Below are 17,196 nucleotides of genomic sequence, written 5' to 3' on the forward strand. Positions count from 1 at the left end.
CACGATGCCAGACTAGGCTTCAGAGGCTTGATGACTGTGCGTTCTGGGGGACTGCCAGCCCTTTGCTGCCGATGGGCAAGAAGGGGCCGGAAACCTTGAGCTTCCCCCCAGGAGCTGGGCCTCGCAGAGTCAGCATGCCTGCTCTTTTTTCCCACAGCATAGGGAGCTCAGTGCCAGGACAGAGGAAGAGAAGTCCTCCCAACAGAAGGGGGTGCCAGGGTGGGTGCAAGGCTGCAGCCCCTTACAGCTATTGAGGTTCCCAACCAATGGGTTTCAGGAGCTGTGAGTGTCCCCCCCCAACATTTGGGAAATGGACTTAGGGTTGCCACGTATTTATTTTATCAAGTGAATATAATACAACTTTTCCCCAGGACATTTTCACACCAAAAAATAGAATATCCCTGCATAAGGATAGCCCTTTAAATTGGACCTGTTTCACTTCATAGCAACTTGATAACCTTACTTTTCTAGTTTTGCTAACGAATGGAGAAGATGAATCTAAGTCTGGGACCCACTGGCCTAGACTACATGGGGGACCCCATTCACACTCCGTCTCTAGCCCGAGGCCGCCGTGAGAAGAGACCGAGAGGCAGCTGCTGAGTGGGGCCTGTTTTTAGTACAAAAGGCAAAGAGATCTGGAGATGCTTAGAAGGTGAGAACTAACAAATAAATAAATACATAAATAAACATGTAAATAAATAACCTGAATCTATCGAGAAGTGATCCCAAAATGGAGAACATGATATAGGAACGGGATCGTGCTAGGAAATTCCAGGGAACCCACCGGCCTGCGCCCCGAGTTGCAGCGGCTCCGCGGACTGCTCCCATAGAATGAAGGAGGCCCACCCTGCTGCCCGGTCCCCTCCCCTCATGGTGGCCCCCTGACTGGATGGAGCCTGGGACAGAGGCCTGTTGTGGCCCCAGACGCTCCAGTCTGTCCCTAGTGGAGCCCCTCAGCCCTTTGGGGGGGTCTCTGCCTCTAGGCCCCAGCTGCCTCCTTCCCCTGAGGGACAAACACAGCAGACGGTTTTGAGAAGAGATTTTAGTAACTAAATATGGCACCGTGTGTTCCAAGGGCGATATAAATTACAGTATGCAAAACATACTGACTGGCTGAGGTAAACACACTGTTCCTGCCTCACGTCACCATGAGGGGAAACGCAGAGACTTAAAAACATCTTGCTTATAAAAAATGTCCCCTAGAAAGGCCGTCGGCGAGGGCCGTGAGGCTCACCCTCCACTGCGTGTCAGAGGACCAGTGTCACAGCGGCCGGGCAGACACCCATCCTGCTACTGCTGGCCCAGGGCTTTGTCCAGGTTGCTCTTGATGGTGTCCAGGAAATCCGAGGTGTTCAGGAAGTGCTCGTTCAGCTTCACGCTGCCAAGGGAGAACACCGCTCATGTGAGGGGCAGAGGCCGGGCTGGGGCATCTTAACGGTAGCCCCTGTGGGGAGGGGCCCGGCCTGGCTACAGGTCAAAAGTTGCCTACAGCCCACTGCCCAAAGGCCACAGCAAGTTCAGCAGGAACCTGGGAAGGTCTGTCTGTTCTTTTCCAGGTGAATGGGGAACTGGGTACAAACCCTCCTGGGAAAAGCCGTGAGGTGGGTGTGGGAGTGGGTGGAAAAGGCTCTGAGCAGCTAGCCTCAGGGATGGGGACCCGTGCTCACTAGGCCTGGTCTGGGAAGCCTGGCCCGAGCCACCCCTCGGGCTGTGGACCTGTCCTGCGCAAGGCTCCTGGCAGCTCAGCTGACTCAGGAGGGGCATTTCAAAAGGCTCCATGGCTCCTTCCTACCACCCCGGAGGTCCCAGAAGGCCAACCCTGCCCTCTGCCCAGGCCACCTACTTGCTGAGGCCGTGGATGCAGCCTGCCAGGTCCTTGGTCATGGCCCCACTCTCCACTGTCTGAACGCACACCTTCTCCAGGGTCTGGGAAAACCTGCAGGGGACGGGGCAGAGTGAAACCACGGCTGTGCAGAGTCGGGGCCCCGGGCTCGCTCAGGCCCGTCCTCTGTGCTCACCGGATGAGGTCCTGGTTCCCGTCCAGCTTCCCCCGGTGCTCCAGGCCACGCGTCCAGGCAAAGATGCTGGCGATGGGGTTGGTGCTGGTTGGCCGGCCCTGGGGGCACAGGTCGCAGGGGAATCAAGAGCCAATCACACAACAAGGGGGCCACCTGGATGCAGCTACCCATCCCTAGACTGACAGGGCCAGGCCCATGCCAGCCTTCAGGGCCAGTGGGCTCTCGGCCCCAGGGGAGCGTTTGTGGCCACGCTCTCCACTCACCTTCTGGTGCTCCCGGTAATGGCGGGTGACTGTCCCATGAGCAGCCTCAGCCTCGATGGTCTTCCCATCCGGGCAGACCAGCACAGACGTCATCAAGCCAAGGGAACCAAAGCCTGAAGAGGGAGAAGACCCTTCTCTGTGTCAGTGCCTCTCAGACCACCCAGGCCGAGCTACTTCTCAGCTTATGTCTCCACCCACGCCCAACAGTAACTGGAAGGACAGAGACTGTTTTGGGTTGTCTGCCCTTGTTGTGGGTCTCCAGGGCTTGGCACAGGGTAGGGGACACGCGAAGGGGGCTATCATTGGCCTATTAGCATATATCCGTGTCCCCACGTCCAGGTGTCACAGAACCTGTAGCCCCCGGGGACCAAGACCCCATAGAGTTCCAGCCAGCCAGCCTGCCTCGTGACAAGGTGGCATATTCAAGCAGAAAGAATAAACCCTGCTGCCAGCATTTCACAGCGATCACCCTATCTGCCACTCTTTTCGGCTACTTAAAAGCTTTGGGATTTATTCCCAATTTTCCCCACATCCAATGTCAACCTTTTCTGTTGTTAAGGTCTCCTGGGCTTCAAAAGCACCCATGGCACCAAAATAAGAATTATAAAGGCCCAAGAAGGAAAAAGTGGGCAATTCCTATAGGAAAATTATTCGTCCAAGAATTTCTGCTGTTGGGCCAGGGGGAGGGGGTCCCTTCTTCATTTTCACCTGCACCTTCCCACTCACCAATTCCTTATATACTTAGGGGTAACTTTCATGCTTTCTCTTGTCTGCTATGGCTTTTCATCCTTCCAGCCTAGATGGGAATTACTCTAGTGAGAGGATCACCACTGAACTTTTCAAAATAAAGCCAAGTTTTATAAACCATCGAGACCCTCTGCCTTTCCATCACAACATGGGATTCTCTTCTTCTCGGGAGCTCGACCTCACCCATCTCACACCACCTGTTTCCCTTCCACTCTATGCTACATGCTGCCTACCCCCACCATCTTTCCTGCTCCGTTCCCCACACAAATGGGCTATTTCTTATGTTTCTTGTCTAATTGCCTCACCCACACTTTCTACCACAATCCAATTGGTCTTTCAGGATGCTCGAGGGCCTAGGGGTTTACCGTCTTCCCCAGAATTCTCCTACATCCAAAAAGTTTACTGTGTAAAACAAATTTTCTGTAATTTAAAGAGCACCCAATGTGCCCAATCCCATGTTTCCGCTGGAGCCAAACTTAGTCACTTGGTCCCTTCCTGGTCAGGAACCTCAGGGGTGACACACGTCGCCCTTTAGAACTTGAATTCCTGTGTCCTCCTATCCCTTTCACAGCAGCCTTAGTAATACACCAGTCCAAACCTAATTTGTGACCCTTCCTCACTCAGATGCCAGGGAGCTCCTGCCCTCTGCTGTCCACAGGGGATCCTGCAATGAGTTGGCAAGTCCCAGGCCTGCGGCTACACTAGAAAAGTTTTATACCAAAAGGGTCTGAAAATCTGCCCCGCCACAGAAGGTTGACAGCCCACGGCCACAGGCCCACCGCACCCTGCGCCAGGATGTCCGACTGCACGTCTCCGTCGTAGTTCTTGCAGGCCCACACGAAGCCGCCTGAAGACTTGAGGACCTGAGCCACCATGTCGTCAATGAGCCGGTGCTCGTACCAGATCTTATTCTTGTCGAAGTCGGTTTTGTAGTGCCTGGAAGGCAAAGGGGAGATGACAAGAGGCTGACAGGTGGGGGAGCCCTCCCTGAGACTCGGAGCTGAGCCAGGGGCACCGGGACAGCAACGTCCCTGGGGGGGAGGAGGGCGGGGAGGGCCAGGAGAGGGGCTGTGGAGTCCCGGGAAACAGTGAAGGGAAAGGCGGTTACTTCTCAAAGATCTCCTGGAAAATGTCCTTGAAGCGCCCGTCGTAGGCTTTCAGGATGGTGTTTTTGGTGCTCATGTACAGCGGCCACTTCTTCTGGATGGCGTACTGGAAGCAGCTGTGCGCAAAACCCGAGATGGACTGCGGGGAGAAAGAGCGGTTCCTGGCAGGGTCCCCCAGGGCCAGGCCCCAGCCCAGGAATGGCACCCCTTCCCTCTGCATGACCCTCTCTGGTAGTCTGGGTTATCCCAGCCACCGGGGAGTGAGCACCTGTTGTTTCTGCTGGCCCAGCATCCCTCTCCCAACTGCTCGGAGGAAGCAGCCCCCCAGCTTTGCTTTGGAAAGCTACCCCCTCTCCATAATTCTTACATCATACGGCTGAGGTGGGACCAGTCTCTAAGTTGACAGTATGTCACGGCTTATCCAATCAGAGTGCCTCCTCCCTCGGGGCCTCTGTGATTGGCTCAGACATGGTCATGTGACCCAGGCCTGGCCCTTTGGCTGGAACCATAAGCAAAGAGGTGCTTTTTTTCTGATAAGGTAGCCAAGCTGGGGGCGGGGAACGGGGGGCGGGTAAAGCCTGGAGCAGGAAGGCCAGGCTGGTGCAGAGGAGCTCAGGCTCCCGTGGCCGCCTCACCTCGTCGGTGTTGTACATGCCCATGCCCACGCCGCCGGCGGGGAAGTTGTACACCTCCCACTCCTTAGGACTGCTGCCATCCTTCGGGGTGAAGACCATCTTGAACTTTCCGGCCCGGTCGGCCACAAAGTCTGTGGCCTTGTACTGCAAAGAGGAGAAGGTGACTCAGGCAGGGGCTCTAGATGGGGGTCCTATGCCAGCGGAGCCCCACTCCCGCCGTGGCCCACCTGGTCGCCGTGGGCGTGCCTGCCGATGGTGATGGGCTGGGTCCATCCAGGGACAAGGCGGGGGATGTTTTTGCAGATGATGGGCTCCCGGAAGACAGTCCCTCCGAGGATGTTCCGGATGGTTCCATTGGGACTTTTCCACATTTTCTTCAGCTTGAACTCTAGGAGGACAGAGAGAAAATGGCCCCACTGCAGCCCCCACCTTCCAACCAGAATTTGAACCCCAAGCAAGAACACAGCCAGACGGGCATCCTAAAAATCATCCTGGGGAAGCAACAGTCTACAGGCTGCACGCGTGGGCTCCGGAAATCACATTTCCTGGCTTCAAGGTCCAGCTCTACCACTTTGAGCTGTGAGTCATATACACGGAGCTCTAAGCTGACATTTTTTATAAAATACCCAGCCTTCTGGGTTGCTGTGACGATGAAAGGAGCACATACGTAGAGTACCTAGGACACAGCCTGGCACACGGGAAGTGCTCTGTCAGCTGTTACCCCCACATCACACTCAGACGAAGCTCAGTCTGAGGAACCCTGGCAGCACAGTGCCTCACTCCACATGCTCTGGTTCGAACCCCAAGACTGCCACTAACTGCGGGGTCAGCCCCAAGTTACTAAGATGGTGACCCTCGACTTCCTTGTCCATAAAATGGGGAGATATAAACCCCAGCATCCAGGAAAAATCAAAGAAAACCTGTGAGAAGCGCTTAGCCCTAACATGACTCCTATACCCTAAGGTCAGTACAACCTGAGAGACAGCAGGAGGCCTGGGGAGTTTGGCGCTGTGTCTTGAATGCTTCCTTCTCGCTCCCTGATCCTCTGCAAACTGCTAAACCACCCTTTCTTGAACTTTCCAAACCTGGCCCATTTATCCACAAACTGGTGCCATTTCGTGGAACCTTTAGGAGCAGCCCCAGAACCAGGGACCAGCAGCCAGTCCACACCAGTTAAGGGTACTTCTCTGAGACCTCCATGGCCGCAGGGGCAGTGGCAGGACACGAGTGACGTCCCTTGGAGTCCTCTGAGGCTCTGAAGGATATAGGCCTGCCACACAGCCCTCCTCTAGACAGAGACGGCCCTGGTCTCTCTGTAAACCTGCCCCCGAGATGGCCCAGGAGGCCAGAGGGCCAGGCTACCCGTCCTGACAGCGTCAGCACTAGCTTCCGCCGCTTCTCCTTCCTTCCTGTTCCCAAGGGCACCTACCCTGGCCAGAGCCACACAGCACAGCAGAAGCACCACAGGCCTGGGAGCAAGGGACATGGATTCTGGTCCCTGTTCTGTCACACCCTAACTGTGAAACCCAAGGCCAGCCCCATCACTGCCCCTCCCGACCCCCACCTACAGGGACCACTAGGGCTCTGCTGTCGCCCAGGCATTCACAGGCCCCCCACCCCCCGCACCTTCCACACGGGCCTCATCAGGGGTGATGGTGGCACACTTGACAGCCACACTGTACTTCTGGGTGGCCAATGCGGAGTCGATGGTGACCTGGTCGTCAGTCTTGTCACGGTGTGGGAGCCCCAGGTCAAAATACTTGAGCTGGACGTCCACGTGGGGCAGGATGAGCTGGAGACAGACAGGCAGGGCGAGGCATCAGCCCGGACGACTATGACTCAGGGACACGTACAGGCCGTGGGACAGTGTCCAGGGGACCCTCAGCCAGGGCGGATGAGGGGAGGCCCGTGGAACGAGGGGCAGGGCAGCCGTTCCTCATGGGGCCAGGACAACGCCGGCAGGAGGTGGGGGCTCTAGCGAGAGGCTGGAGAACCAGGCTGCAGCCTGTCACAGGGCTCGCCCCCTGGCACAGACCATGTGTCCACTGTGAGGGCCCATCCACGCCGCCAAATCCCAACTCCAAGGGCAGCTACATTTCTCTATGCAGTGGGTTCCCTCTCCTCCCCATTCAGAATGACGATTGTCAGCCTTCTTCTTGTGGACACACACACAATACAGGGGTCTCCACACGGACAATGCATTCTGCCAGGCAGACCCCAGGGGAAGCCAAGCTGCCACCCTGTGAGCCACGTGCCATGGTGGCCCAAACATATCACTGTCCTACGGCACGCACCACAGTCACGACTCATGGTGACATCCCTGAACTGCTAAGAAAAGGCTAAGTATGTGCACGGATGCCGTGCTCACCAGCCCTGTTCTCTTTTCACTCCCTCAAAGGAGCATACCAGGATGTAGGGGGTCAGGATAGAGATACAGGATCGGCCTTGAACCTGCACAGCCTGGGGAAACATGCAGGCTTTGGCCCCAGCACAAGACACAGACAGTGGGGGCGCAAGAACCATGAGCGTCTGGACATGACAGAAGCAGGGACGGCAAGAAACAGTCCTGCTGCTGCCCACCAGGCGACAGGTGCATCAGGCAGGTGCCATGCGGCCTACGAGACATGTGCTGGGGCAGAATGCTGCGCCTGGCCAGCTGCATGGAAAGCCACCCACTTCAGGAGGGAACTACCTTCTCCTTGATGAACTGCCAGATAATACGGGTCATCTCATCACCGTCCATCTCCACCACTGGCTTGGCCACCTTGATCCTTTTGTCGGCATCTAGGACAGGGCACAGACAGCATGTGACGCCCCTGGGAGATTGGTAGGGCAGCCCGTCTCCTCCCCCCGTCTGCAGGAGCACTTCCCAGTACCGGGGACAGGACCCCCCCACACACACACACTGAGTATGGCCAGCGAGGACCAGTCAGATGGATGCCCGCCTGGCCAGTCAGATCTCCTCCCCTGGCATCTGAAGGCAGAGGAGACAACACACAGAACCAGAGCCAGATGAGGCCGCCTTGTCCAGGGGCTGCTGCCCCCCAGTCCCCAGGGCAGCCCAGAATCCTGTCTGGTCCAGTCCATGCAGTCCATGAGCCAACCCCTGTCCTTCCAACATCCGCTCAAAGTCAACCAGTCACTCACTTGGTCTGTCGCCTGTCACCTGAGAACCTGACTAGCGTGAAGTGAGGAGGGACTGTATTAGCACCTCCTCCGTGCCTGACAGTGTACCCCACCCTTTACATGATGCCATTCACTCCTCTAACCACTCCCCAAGGGGCTATCATTATCTCCACTGTAAATGTAGGGAGGCTGAGGTTACAGTTTGAAAACGGGAGAATTCGCTCTCGTACGAGAAGCGCACACTTGGGGCACCTGGGATCGGAACTCAGGAGCCTTGGTCCGAGCCGCCTCAGCTCAGCCAGTCCTGCCACAGCGTCATCGTCAGAAGACTGGGCGAGTGGCTGAGCCAGGCCCAGAGCGAGGGCAGAGGGGGAACAGGAACCAGGGCGGCTCTTCAAGAAAAGTCTGACTCATGAGAAAAACCCACAGTCTGGGAAGTGAATTCCAAAGAAAACCCAAGAAAATGGCCCATCCAATCAATCAGTGAAGGCTGCCTTGGACGAAGCGTGGTGACCCTCTGATGGGGACACCAGCACACCTGCAGTTTCCTCTGCCCACAGCCTAGGGGAAGCAGTGACAGCAGAGCTGGCGAAAAACCTGCCGTCGGGCGTCCGTCTTCAGAAGCCTCACTCACTGCTGACCCCCAGGAGGAATAGGACAGCTGAGAACTGCACCCTGTCCCCACAGTAGCCCTCGTCAGCCCATTCACTCGTTATACACATCCTTACAGGTGCAGTTCGGGGTCTTCCACCCCACCAGACTACAGAAGAGGGAACACTTCAAAACACCAACATCAGAAGTGACATCTGCATGGTTGACAGAACAAGACGGAAGCCCATGAAAAACAGGCCTAGAAACTGAAACTGAAAACGCATAGCCACCTGTGCACATTTAAAACATGCCAGAACGCACACCACAGCCATGACCAAGGATGACACCCCCGACGCTAAGAAAAAAGAGTAGTGTGTACAGCGAAATGCCCCACTTCCCAAAGATATGCAAACGGGTCGGGTTTCTTGGTTTCATTTTGTTTTGTTTTGTTTTTAATCTGAAAAGAATCTTAGAGATCATTCAAGAAGAAAAATGAGACCAGGGAGCGTGGCTTGTGTCAGAGACAGGACAGAGCACAGATCCCTGGATCCCTGCAGCCTCTGGATGCCCTTGTGGGTCAGCTGTAGAGAAGCAGAAAGCAAACACAGACTCAGAATACTTCACTCCCTAGAGAACAAGGTGGCCGCTGCTGGCACTGCTCTATCACTATTCCCAAGATGCAGCAGGGTATTTGGACCTAAGCTATGAAATTCCTTCACCTTTTCTGGTCTACAGCTTGAAGGGAACGGGCTTTAGGACCTGCAAAAAGTTTCCTGCGCTATGACCGAGCTAGCTTAATTTTTAGGAGCATTTCCTATGGGTTACTTTGATGAGAACTAATCCAGTTTTTTAAAAATATATTGACCCTACCATATATATTCAGGACCCCTAAGGAGAGATTCATTTAGGGGCCAGTCTTAAAGGTTTCAGCCTCAGCGTGGGCTCCACTCAAGTTTTGTTTTTGTTTTTTTTAGTTTATTCTTTTATTTATTTATTTATTTATTTAAATTTATTGGGGTGACAATTGTTAGTAAAATTACATAGATTTCAGGTGTACAATTCTGTATTACATCATCTATAAATCCCATTGTGTGTTCACCACCCAGAGTCAGTTCTCCTTCCATCCACTCAAGTTTTGGACTTCAAGCTGGTAGCCTGTGGGCTGTGGACACCACACTTCCTCCATGAGGGATTTCAATGTCAAGGTCACAAGCAGGCAGCCCTTCCTGCTGTGCACAGCAGGTGTCAAAAACCCTTCAGCCCACAGGGCCCACTTATTCACAACCAGGTGCTAAGCGGCTCAGCCTGCCCTCAAGGAGTGAGTATGGAGGGGAAAACCTGTAGGTAACTGGGAGAGAGAGAGCAAGCAGCATCTTTATCAAGGTTAGGAGTGCAGCCTCCCTGAAAGCAAACTTTTCGAAGGAGCTGGGAACAGCAATGTGAACCACAGCGGCAGACACTCCTTTTGTTTGACGCAGGTAGTATTTTTTGGTTTTTTAATATTAATCGGAGGCCAAAGTTTTAAAAATTAGGGGATGGTAACAGCAACAACAAAAAACCAAATAACCTGATTAATAAATGGGCAAAGGACTTGAATAGATATTTCTCCAAACAATAATACACAAACATCACTCAACATTAGGGAAAAATCACAACCACGAGATGCCACCTGACACCCATTAGGGTGGCTAATGTAAAAACAAACAAACAAACACAGAAAACAACAACTGTTGGTGAGGATGTGAAGAAATTGGAACCCTGGTGCACTACTAGTGAGAATGTAAACTGGTACAGCCCCCGTGGGAAACAGTGTGGAGGTTCCTCAAAAAATTCAAACTAGAATTGCCATAAGATGCACAAATCCCACTTCTGGGTACATATCTAAAAGAACTGAAAGCAGAGTCTTGTACAGCCATGTTTATAAGCAGCACCATTCACAATAACCAGAAGGGGGGAGCAATCCAGGGTCCACCAAGGGATAAATGGATAAACTAAATGCGGCATGAACCTTCAAGAGAACAGGACTCTTTGGAAGGTTAAGAAAAACTTTTCTCCTAGAGGTTAAACCATGTTCACATTTCTAAGTTTTTCAAGACTGGGCTCCCCACACCTTAATCATGGATAGACCTGCTTTGAAACTAAAAATAAAAAAGAAGCACCTCCATGGTTTAAGAATGTCAGACCTACCTCAATAGCTTTTTCCTGCTTGGTTTTTTGTTTCAAATCCCACAATGGCAACTCCCTTTGTATCTCCAGGAGACTTACAATAAGATCTACCTGTATAAATAACATTGCCACATTTCCCAAACACTCTTTTAATCCAACTGCCATTCACATTTATGGGAAGTAACTCCTGTGATAAATTACAGGCAGAATCAAACATGGAAGGATTTAAAAACTGTATCCCCTAAGCTTTTCACAATTTCTATACCTTACTCAAAAGGTCAATATATTTTAACTTGAATATTTTAAGACAGTATGTACGTGTAATGGACTAATATTATTCAGCCTTAAAAAAATATCTTGTCACATGCTAAACATGGATGAACTTTTGGACATTCTGCTGAATGAAACAAGCTAGTCACAAAAAGACAGATACTTATGATTCTAATCATATGAGGCACCTACGAGGAATCAGATTCATAGAAACAGAAAGTAGAATGGTGGTTGCCAGGGGCTGGAGGGAGGGGCAGATGGGGAGCTGCTGTTTGATGGGTACAGAGTTTCAGGTTTGCAAGATGAAAAAGCTCTGGATATTGGTTGCAGACTGAATTACAGACTTCAAAATGGTTAAGATGGAAATGTTTGTTATGCATTTCTTACAATAAAAACAAGTAAAAAATAATTTAAAAAAATTAAACTAGTCACACACACACACACACACACACACACACACACACAGGAGAGTTTACATAAAAATCCAGGCTTTCTTGAAGAATGGGTTGCTTCCCGCAGGCACGCAGAGCTGCATGGCTCATGACAAAAATGGGCTGGGCTGAAGCAGCCTGTCCCTTCATGCCAGGCCTGCCATGTACCCTCCATAGCACCCCAAAACTTCGGAGTTTGAGACTTTGCCGTTCAGCCAATATGGGGGAGACACCCATCGTCTGCCCCTCTCTGGGATACAAGCCTCCTGAAATCCGAGGAACCGCGCTGGGCCTTCTGAAGGCCTCCAAGGGACACCATGACATCTTCAGAGGAGACAGCGTACAAACACTGCTGTCTTGGCCACAGTGTGGGGTGGAATTACATTAGTTGCAAGAGGCCCTTTAGGCCAACTCTCCTCCCGATCTGGGGCTTCTAGCACCCAACACGAAGCAAGGATTCAAAACCCATCCCGTTTCAGGAGCGGCCTGTAGCTCCAAACTCAAGGCTCAAGGTCCCCCCCCACCCCCTGACCCCCGCAAGGACAGGTGCCCCCACCATAACTGCTTCTGCTTCGACCACATTCCTAGCGTGCTGCTCTCAGCAGAGGGGCTTCTCAGCCAGCATGCCCAGCAGAATTGGGGGAGGGAGGAGGCAGCCTCAATTCCTGCAAGCTCCAGAAGGCAGGGTAGCAATTCTGGAAGACACTAGTATTTTCTTTGGTGTCATGCTTCGCTCCTCTCTTTCTCTCAACACTCACATCCAAACCATCAAAAAATCCTACTGGCTCTTCCTTCAGAATATATCCAGCACCCCACCACTTCTCACCACCGCTAGGGCCACCACCCAGGTCCGAACGAACATTCCCTCGCCGGAGGATGACGATGGCCTCCTACCAGGTCCCTGAAGACAACAGCGCTTCTGTTAAAATGTAACTCAGGTCATGACACTCCTCTCCAAACCCTGCAAAGCCTCCACTTTCACTCAGAGTAAAGGCCAGCGTTCTCCCCAGTGGCCTGCAAGCCCCCGATGGCCCCCACGGCCTGGCCCATCTCCTGTCACTCACCATTGTGCACCCGGAGCCAGCCTCATGCAGGCCTTCCTCTCTGCCTCTCCCGCAGGCAAAGGTGCACTCCTCTGCCATGACTTTGGCACCTGCGCTTCCCTCTTCCCTTGATAACTAAATGGCCTCTGTCCTCTGTCCCCTCAGCTCTTTATTCAGTGAGGTCTTTTCCGGCTGCCCTACCCAAACTTTCACGCACACCTTCCCTGCTTATCTGTTGTCCTGTTATCATTTATCACACTAGCCAACTTCTATCTTGTTTACCGTCTGTCCCCAAATTAGAATTGAAGCTCCAGAAGGGCAGAAATCTTTGCCTCTTCTTCTCAGCTCTGTGCCTAGCACCTTGCACAGTCCTGGCACATAGAAGCACAATATTTGTGGACAACATGAATGAATGCCAAGTCACGGTCAATTCTGTCTGTGCTAAGGACTGCCCTACCCTCACCTCTTGTTTGGATAAAATGTGCTCTCCCCCACCCCCACCTCCCAGGATGCATTGCCACAGAGGCCGGAGCATTCTCACCGTCACACTGCACCAAATCATCAAAAATGTGGCAACTCTGCCAGGCAATGGGCTCCCTGCCCTGGAGAAGCACACAGTTTATAGTGGATTAATATTTGCAATCTGCTGGCATTTTAAACCTGGGTTTACAGAAGTAGAAAATCCAGCGCATGCCACAAAGCCCGGCTTCCAGGAATCAGAGAGAAGTTTCCAGCATCTCATACCCTGAAAGGAATCAGTGCACGAGGCCTCAACCTCACCTAGAGGATTTGTGGACAGGCCCCAGGCTTTCCAGAGGCTTTTCCTGCCTCAATGACAGGCCTGCCCAGAGACCTGGGCCCAAACACGACCCCCCAAACAGCTCTGAGGCGCAACTGTGGTCTTATCTGATGTGGCTGAAACAGTGGAGAACTCATAAGAACTCCACAAGTGGGTCCGCAAAACTTTGAACAATCATGAAATAATTTGCTCTGGAAACTGCGAGTACAGGCAAGTTACCAAGACCTGAAAAGGCAAGGAGCAGGGTGAGAAAATGAAGTCCCCAGGCTGGGAGTGGAGCAAAGGAAGGCTCGATAAGTAATTCTCCCTCACGCCCCCAAACTCTAGCTTAGCAGAACCACAGAAGCAGGCAGTGGAGGCCCATGCGTTGTAAAACTGGAAAGAGCCACGTGTGGGAATAACTGGGCAGCAATTATTCCAGCCAAAAAACACTCTTTCCTTGTCATCAAGGGGAGTGCCAACTATTCTGTCTCTGGCAGTGTTGCCAGGTAACAAAGTAGCAGAGGTCACAATTGAATAGTGTCATGTCCAACTCAAACACCAGGCGTTCTCCCCATTAATAACCAACCTACTTGGGGACTTCCAGAGAGACCTGCAACTTTTTATGTGTGACCCATATTCAGGCCCCCAAAGGGGCTTTGTTTTCTTGTTTATGTGTGTGTGGGCGGGTTGTTGTTTCTTGTTGCTGTTGTTGTTGTTGTTTTTACCACCAATGCAGGAATAAAAGGGAGAATTAGAGAATGTATCTACATTCCACCATATTTTGCTTAAGGAGGTGCCCTGTGCCTATGGGAAACTTGGTTTGGGACCGGGGGAAAATTGGAAACTTGGGGTGGCAAGGCTGGCCCCTTACAGACAAATCCTAGAAGTACAAAAGCAGAAATGACCTTGGCAGATTTGGGGGGGGGCATTGGGGCCCAAGCGCTGGTCAGCTGCTCCCACACTCAGTTAAAGATTACCTACACCGGCAGTAAGGCCAGGCCACCTGGTCCCCACCTTCTTGCTCACTCTTCTGGCTCACAGCAAGGGGTTCCTGGCCGGGTCAGGATAGGGGTTTCCGTGATAACAGGCATCAGACAGGCCCAAGGGACCTACATTGTTCCCTGCCTTTCCTAGCTGGTGATGGAGAGCCAGGGAGCAGGTAATGCCCACACGCCAGCCACATGCGTGGGTCATGGAGACACAAGCTACCTTTCACTTATTACAACCCGACTGCTGTCTTTTCTTCGAAGCCGGGAGCTAAGGTACCACAGAAGCTGTGAACTACCATTGGGGAAAGTGATATTTTGGCGCAGCTGCCAGGTTTCTGCATCGGTGAGCCAGGCAGGGCTACCGAGCAGCGCAGGAACCGGCCCACGAGAAAAGGCAGGTCAAGCCAAGGAGAGGCCCCAAGATGGAGCCTCCAGTGCGGCGACAAGGAGAAAGGGGGGAGTCCAAACAAAAGAGAAACATGAAAAGCACGCTCCTCCAGCTGTCGCGTAAAAGGCTCCAAAAATAGCTGACGAGGGCCTGGCAGCGAGAAGGGATTACAGCGCGCCAGGCTGCAAAGGAAGGGGAAGTGGATGCCTCCTCCCTCCCGCCTTTGTCTGAGCAGGGACAGCGCGCGGGGTGCTCCGGCCCCCACTCATTCGCTCGTCTCCCGCCAGGGTCGCAGGGTGAGCAGGACGCCCTCCTGGTCCGGGACACCCCGAGAACTCCATAGTTACACCTGGGGGCGCGGGGCAGCCCAGAGCTCCCGCCCGCACAGGCCACAGGGCTGGCAGCGCCCGGGCCACCAGTTGCCACCGTCCTTCAAGTCCCCCACCCCTACGCCTGGCGCGGCCTGGAAGCTTGGGGCTGGGGGGTGCGGACCAAGGCCGTCCCCAGCTCTTTGTGTGCCCAACCCCGCCGTCCCCGGTCCGCGAGCGTCCGGGTCGCGCTCCCTGGTCCCAGCCCGGAGGCCGCCACGTCGCGGAGCCGGGCGCGCGCCCGCCCGGACCCTCTGGCACTCACAGTGGCGCCGCGGCTGCTCCTGCAAGTTGGGGCCTGTCAGGGCTGCCGGCGCCCAGGCCGGCCCGGGGCCCGAGGCTCTGCCGAGCGAGCGTACGACCCGCAGGTAGCCAGCCATCCCGAGCAGGCGAGGGAACGGAGCCCGCAGGCGAGATCCGCGCGCCGGCCGCAGCTCCCAGCTGCCTGGCGGCGGGCTGCCCAGACCTGGGCGCTGGGCGCGCGGGCACGGCCGGGGCGGGGCTGCCGAGGCCGCCAACCCATTGGGCCTCGCAGGGATGAGGCGGGTCCAGGCCCCGCCGGACCCGCCCCTGCACGCAGCCCGCCCTTCCATCCCCGCGGCGGGAAGCCCAGCTGGACCAGCGCCGGAGGCGGGGGAGACCCACCGCGGCCTGCGCGCGCCAGGGTCGGAGCTGGAGGGGTAGGGGAGCCCCCTCTGCAGGACGCCCCATTAAAACCAGGGTATCAGCTGCTGACACCAGCTTAAACCCCAAAGGCCTGAGGACATTCCCGCGTCCTTCGAGTTTGCTGGACCCAAACCCCCAAGGCGCGTGAACCCAGTGCGCGTCCCGCGCTCCTGAAGTAAAACCATGGGCCCCTCGGGCCTCCGTACGTTCTCAGATCCTCCGGTCCCCTCCCCGGGTCGTGCAGACTGACTGGAATCCCCCCCTGCGTCTCACCAGGAGGTCAAGCTGCTAGTCGTGGAAGTCACAGCCAGCGTCCTCCCGTCCGAAGCGGGAATTAGAACAGGGACAGGCCTGCCCGGCGACCTGGGCGACATCCTGCCTGTGAAAGGCTCTGGGGAACACGCTGTTCTCAAGGTCAGCCACCGGTGCTTATCGCCTTCCAGATGGGTGCTCAGCATGCAGCCGGGGCTGAATAAACTCAGCGGCTACCCAGGTAAACAGTTCCACTTTTGCCTGTTTTCACAGAAAAGACAGTACTGATTGGTTCTGCCATAAACAACCAAAGTCTCTCTCTCTCTCTCTCCACACCCATTTTCTTGAAATGAGACACAAACAGGGGCTGGGTTTTATTTAGAAAAATCGGACCCCAGCCCCCCACTTTCCCAGTCACAATTCATTCCAAATACTCTGCAACCTCTTTCAGCTGTGTGTTGCCAGCTTTCCCCTTCACTGCCTCACAATCAACATTGCCAGATGGAGCCCGGCCAGAAAAGTGACCTTGAATTACTGACTTCAAAATTTCCTTCACCCTGTCCCAGCCACGCAAAGCTATTGCTTTGGCCCAGAGATCCAACAGACTGAACCCAAGGGGAGGCTCTTTCGGACCCCCCCAATATTTGAAGCCTCAGTCAAATGCCTGTTCTTGGGCCAGTGTGTCCTAGAATGACCCATTATCCCTTTCACTCTGTTGCCAATTCTGTTGCTCAAAACACAAGCATAGGCCATGGAAGTTTCTGGTATCTGGTTTTCACGCCATCCGGGTATTGTCAGGCACCTGGCCTCAGTGTCTATACCTGTGAACTGGGAGAATGGACCCCCGAGTATCCTTCTGACCCAGATATTCAGATCCAGTTATGTATGTCAACTCCCCATATTGCCACGTCTGAAGTGGTCACAAAGAAATTGCTGCCCACCCCGGGGGTTAATCTGCTCCTCTGCATGGTGGACCAGGATGTCAGAGGCCTGGCCAGAGGCAGGACTGAAACCTCAGCGTGTTCCAGAATCAGGCCTTTACCTGCACAGGGGTCAGAGTGGGGGCACGTGTGTCCTCTGAAAGCACAGCAGCAGCCCCAGGCAGTTGAAGCAAAGTCTTCAAGTTAAACGGCCTCTCTGCTCACCTCCCAAGGCTCCAGTTCCATGCCAACCTTCCCATATAGTGCCTATTTGTTGAGGTCACTGGTGTCAGCTCCATTGGCTCAGAGAGGTTAGGACACTTACTCAAAGCCACACAGCTGGAAGTAGTAGATCTTTTGTTCAAACCTACCTAGCTAGCTCATAGACCATTGCTCTTTTAAGGAGAAAGAAAGGAAAACCAGAGTCTGTAGTATT

At 54.0% G+C, this 17,196-nt stretch overlaps 2 protein-coding genes across 10 annotated transcripts in view; one reads left to right on the forward strand and one right to left on the reverse strand.

Moving 5' to 3' along the window:
* Nucleotides 1-316: 316 nt before the first annotated feature.
* Nucleotides 317-15,966, reverse strand: IDH2 (isocitrate dehydrogenase (NADP(+)) 2). 2 transcript variants are annotated; one of them, XM_074317725.1, is made up of 11 exons: nucleotides 15,862-15,966; nucleotides 7,462-7,553; nucleotides 6,396-6,561; nucleotides 4,997-5,157; nucleotides 4,770-4,913; nucleotides 4,137-4,273; nucleotides 3,813-3,964; nucleotides 2,282-2,394; nucleotides 2,019-2,116; nucleotides 1,844-1,936; nucleotides 317-1,378 (listed from the first exon to the last, which is right to left on the reverse strand). In XM_074317725.1, the coding sequence occupies exons 2-11, from the start codon at nucleotides 7,510-7,512 to the stop codon at nucleotides 1,291-1,293; spliced, it is 1,203 nt and encodes a 400-aa protein (XP_074173826.1). In that variant the 5' UTR covers nucleotides 7,513-7,553; nucleotides 15,862-15,966; the 3' UTR covers nucleotides 317-1,290. The 2 variants fall into 2 exon arrangements, with proteins under 2 accessions (XP_074173826.1, XP_019573604.1); XM_019718045.2 differs by lacking the exon at nucleotides 15,862-15,966 and adding an exon at nucleotides 15,188-15,406.
* Nucleotides 15,517-17,196, forward strand: part of SEMA4B (semaphorin 4B) — a 74,280-nt gene continuing 72,600 nt past the window's right edge. For 5 of the 8 annotated variants that reach the window (XM_019718024.2, XM_074317707.1, XM_019718022.2 and 2 more), the window contains exon 1: nucleotides 15,942-16,081. The gene's annotated coding sequence lies outside the window, so the exon portion shown is untranslated. Of the gene's footprint in view, nucleotides 15,729-15,941; nucleotides 16,082-17,196 lie in introns of those variants that run through there. The other 3 variants (XM_074317708.1, XM_019718023.2, XM_074317705.1) reach the window with 2 other exon arrangements.

The sequence above is a fragment of the Rhinolophus sinicus genome, linkage group LG13, assembly GCF_036562045.2.
Source record: "Rhinolophus sinicus isolate RSC01 linkage group LG13, ASM3656204v1, whole genome shotgun sequence".
Lineage (NCBI taxonomy): Eukaryota > Metazoa > Chordata > Mammalia > Chiroptera > Rhinolophidae > Rhinolophus > Rhinolophus sinicus.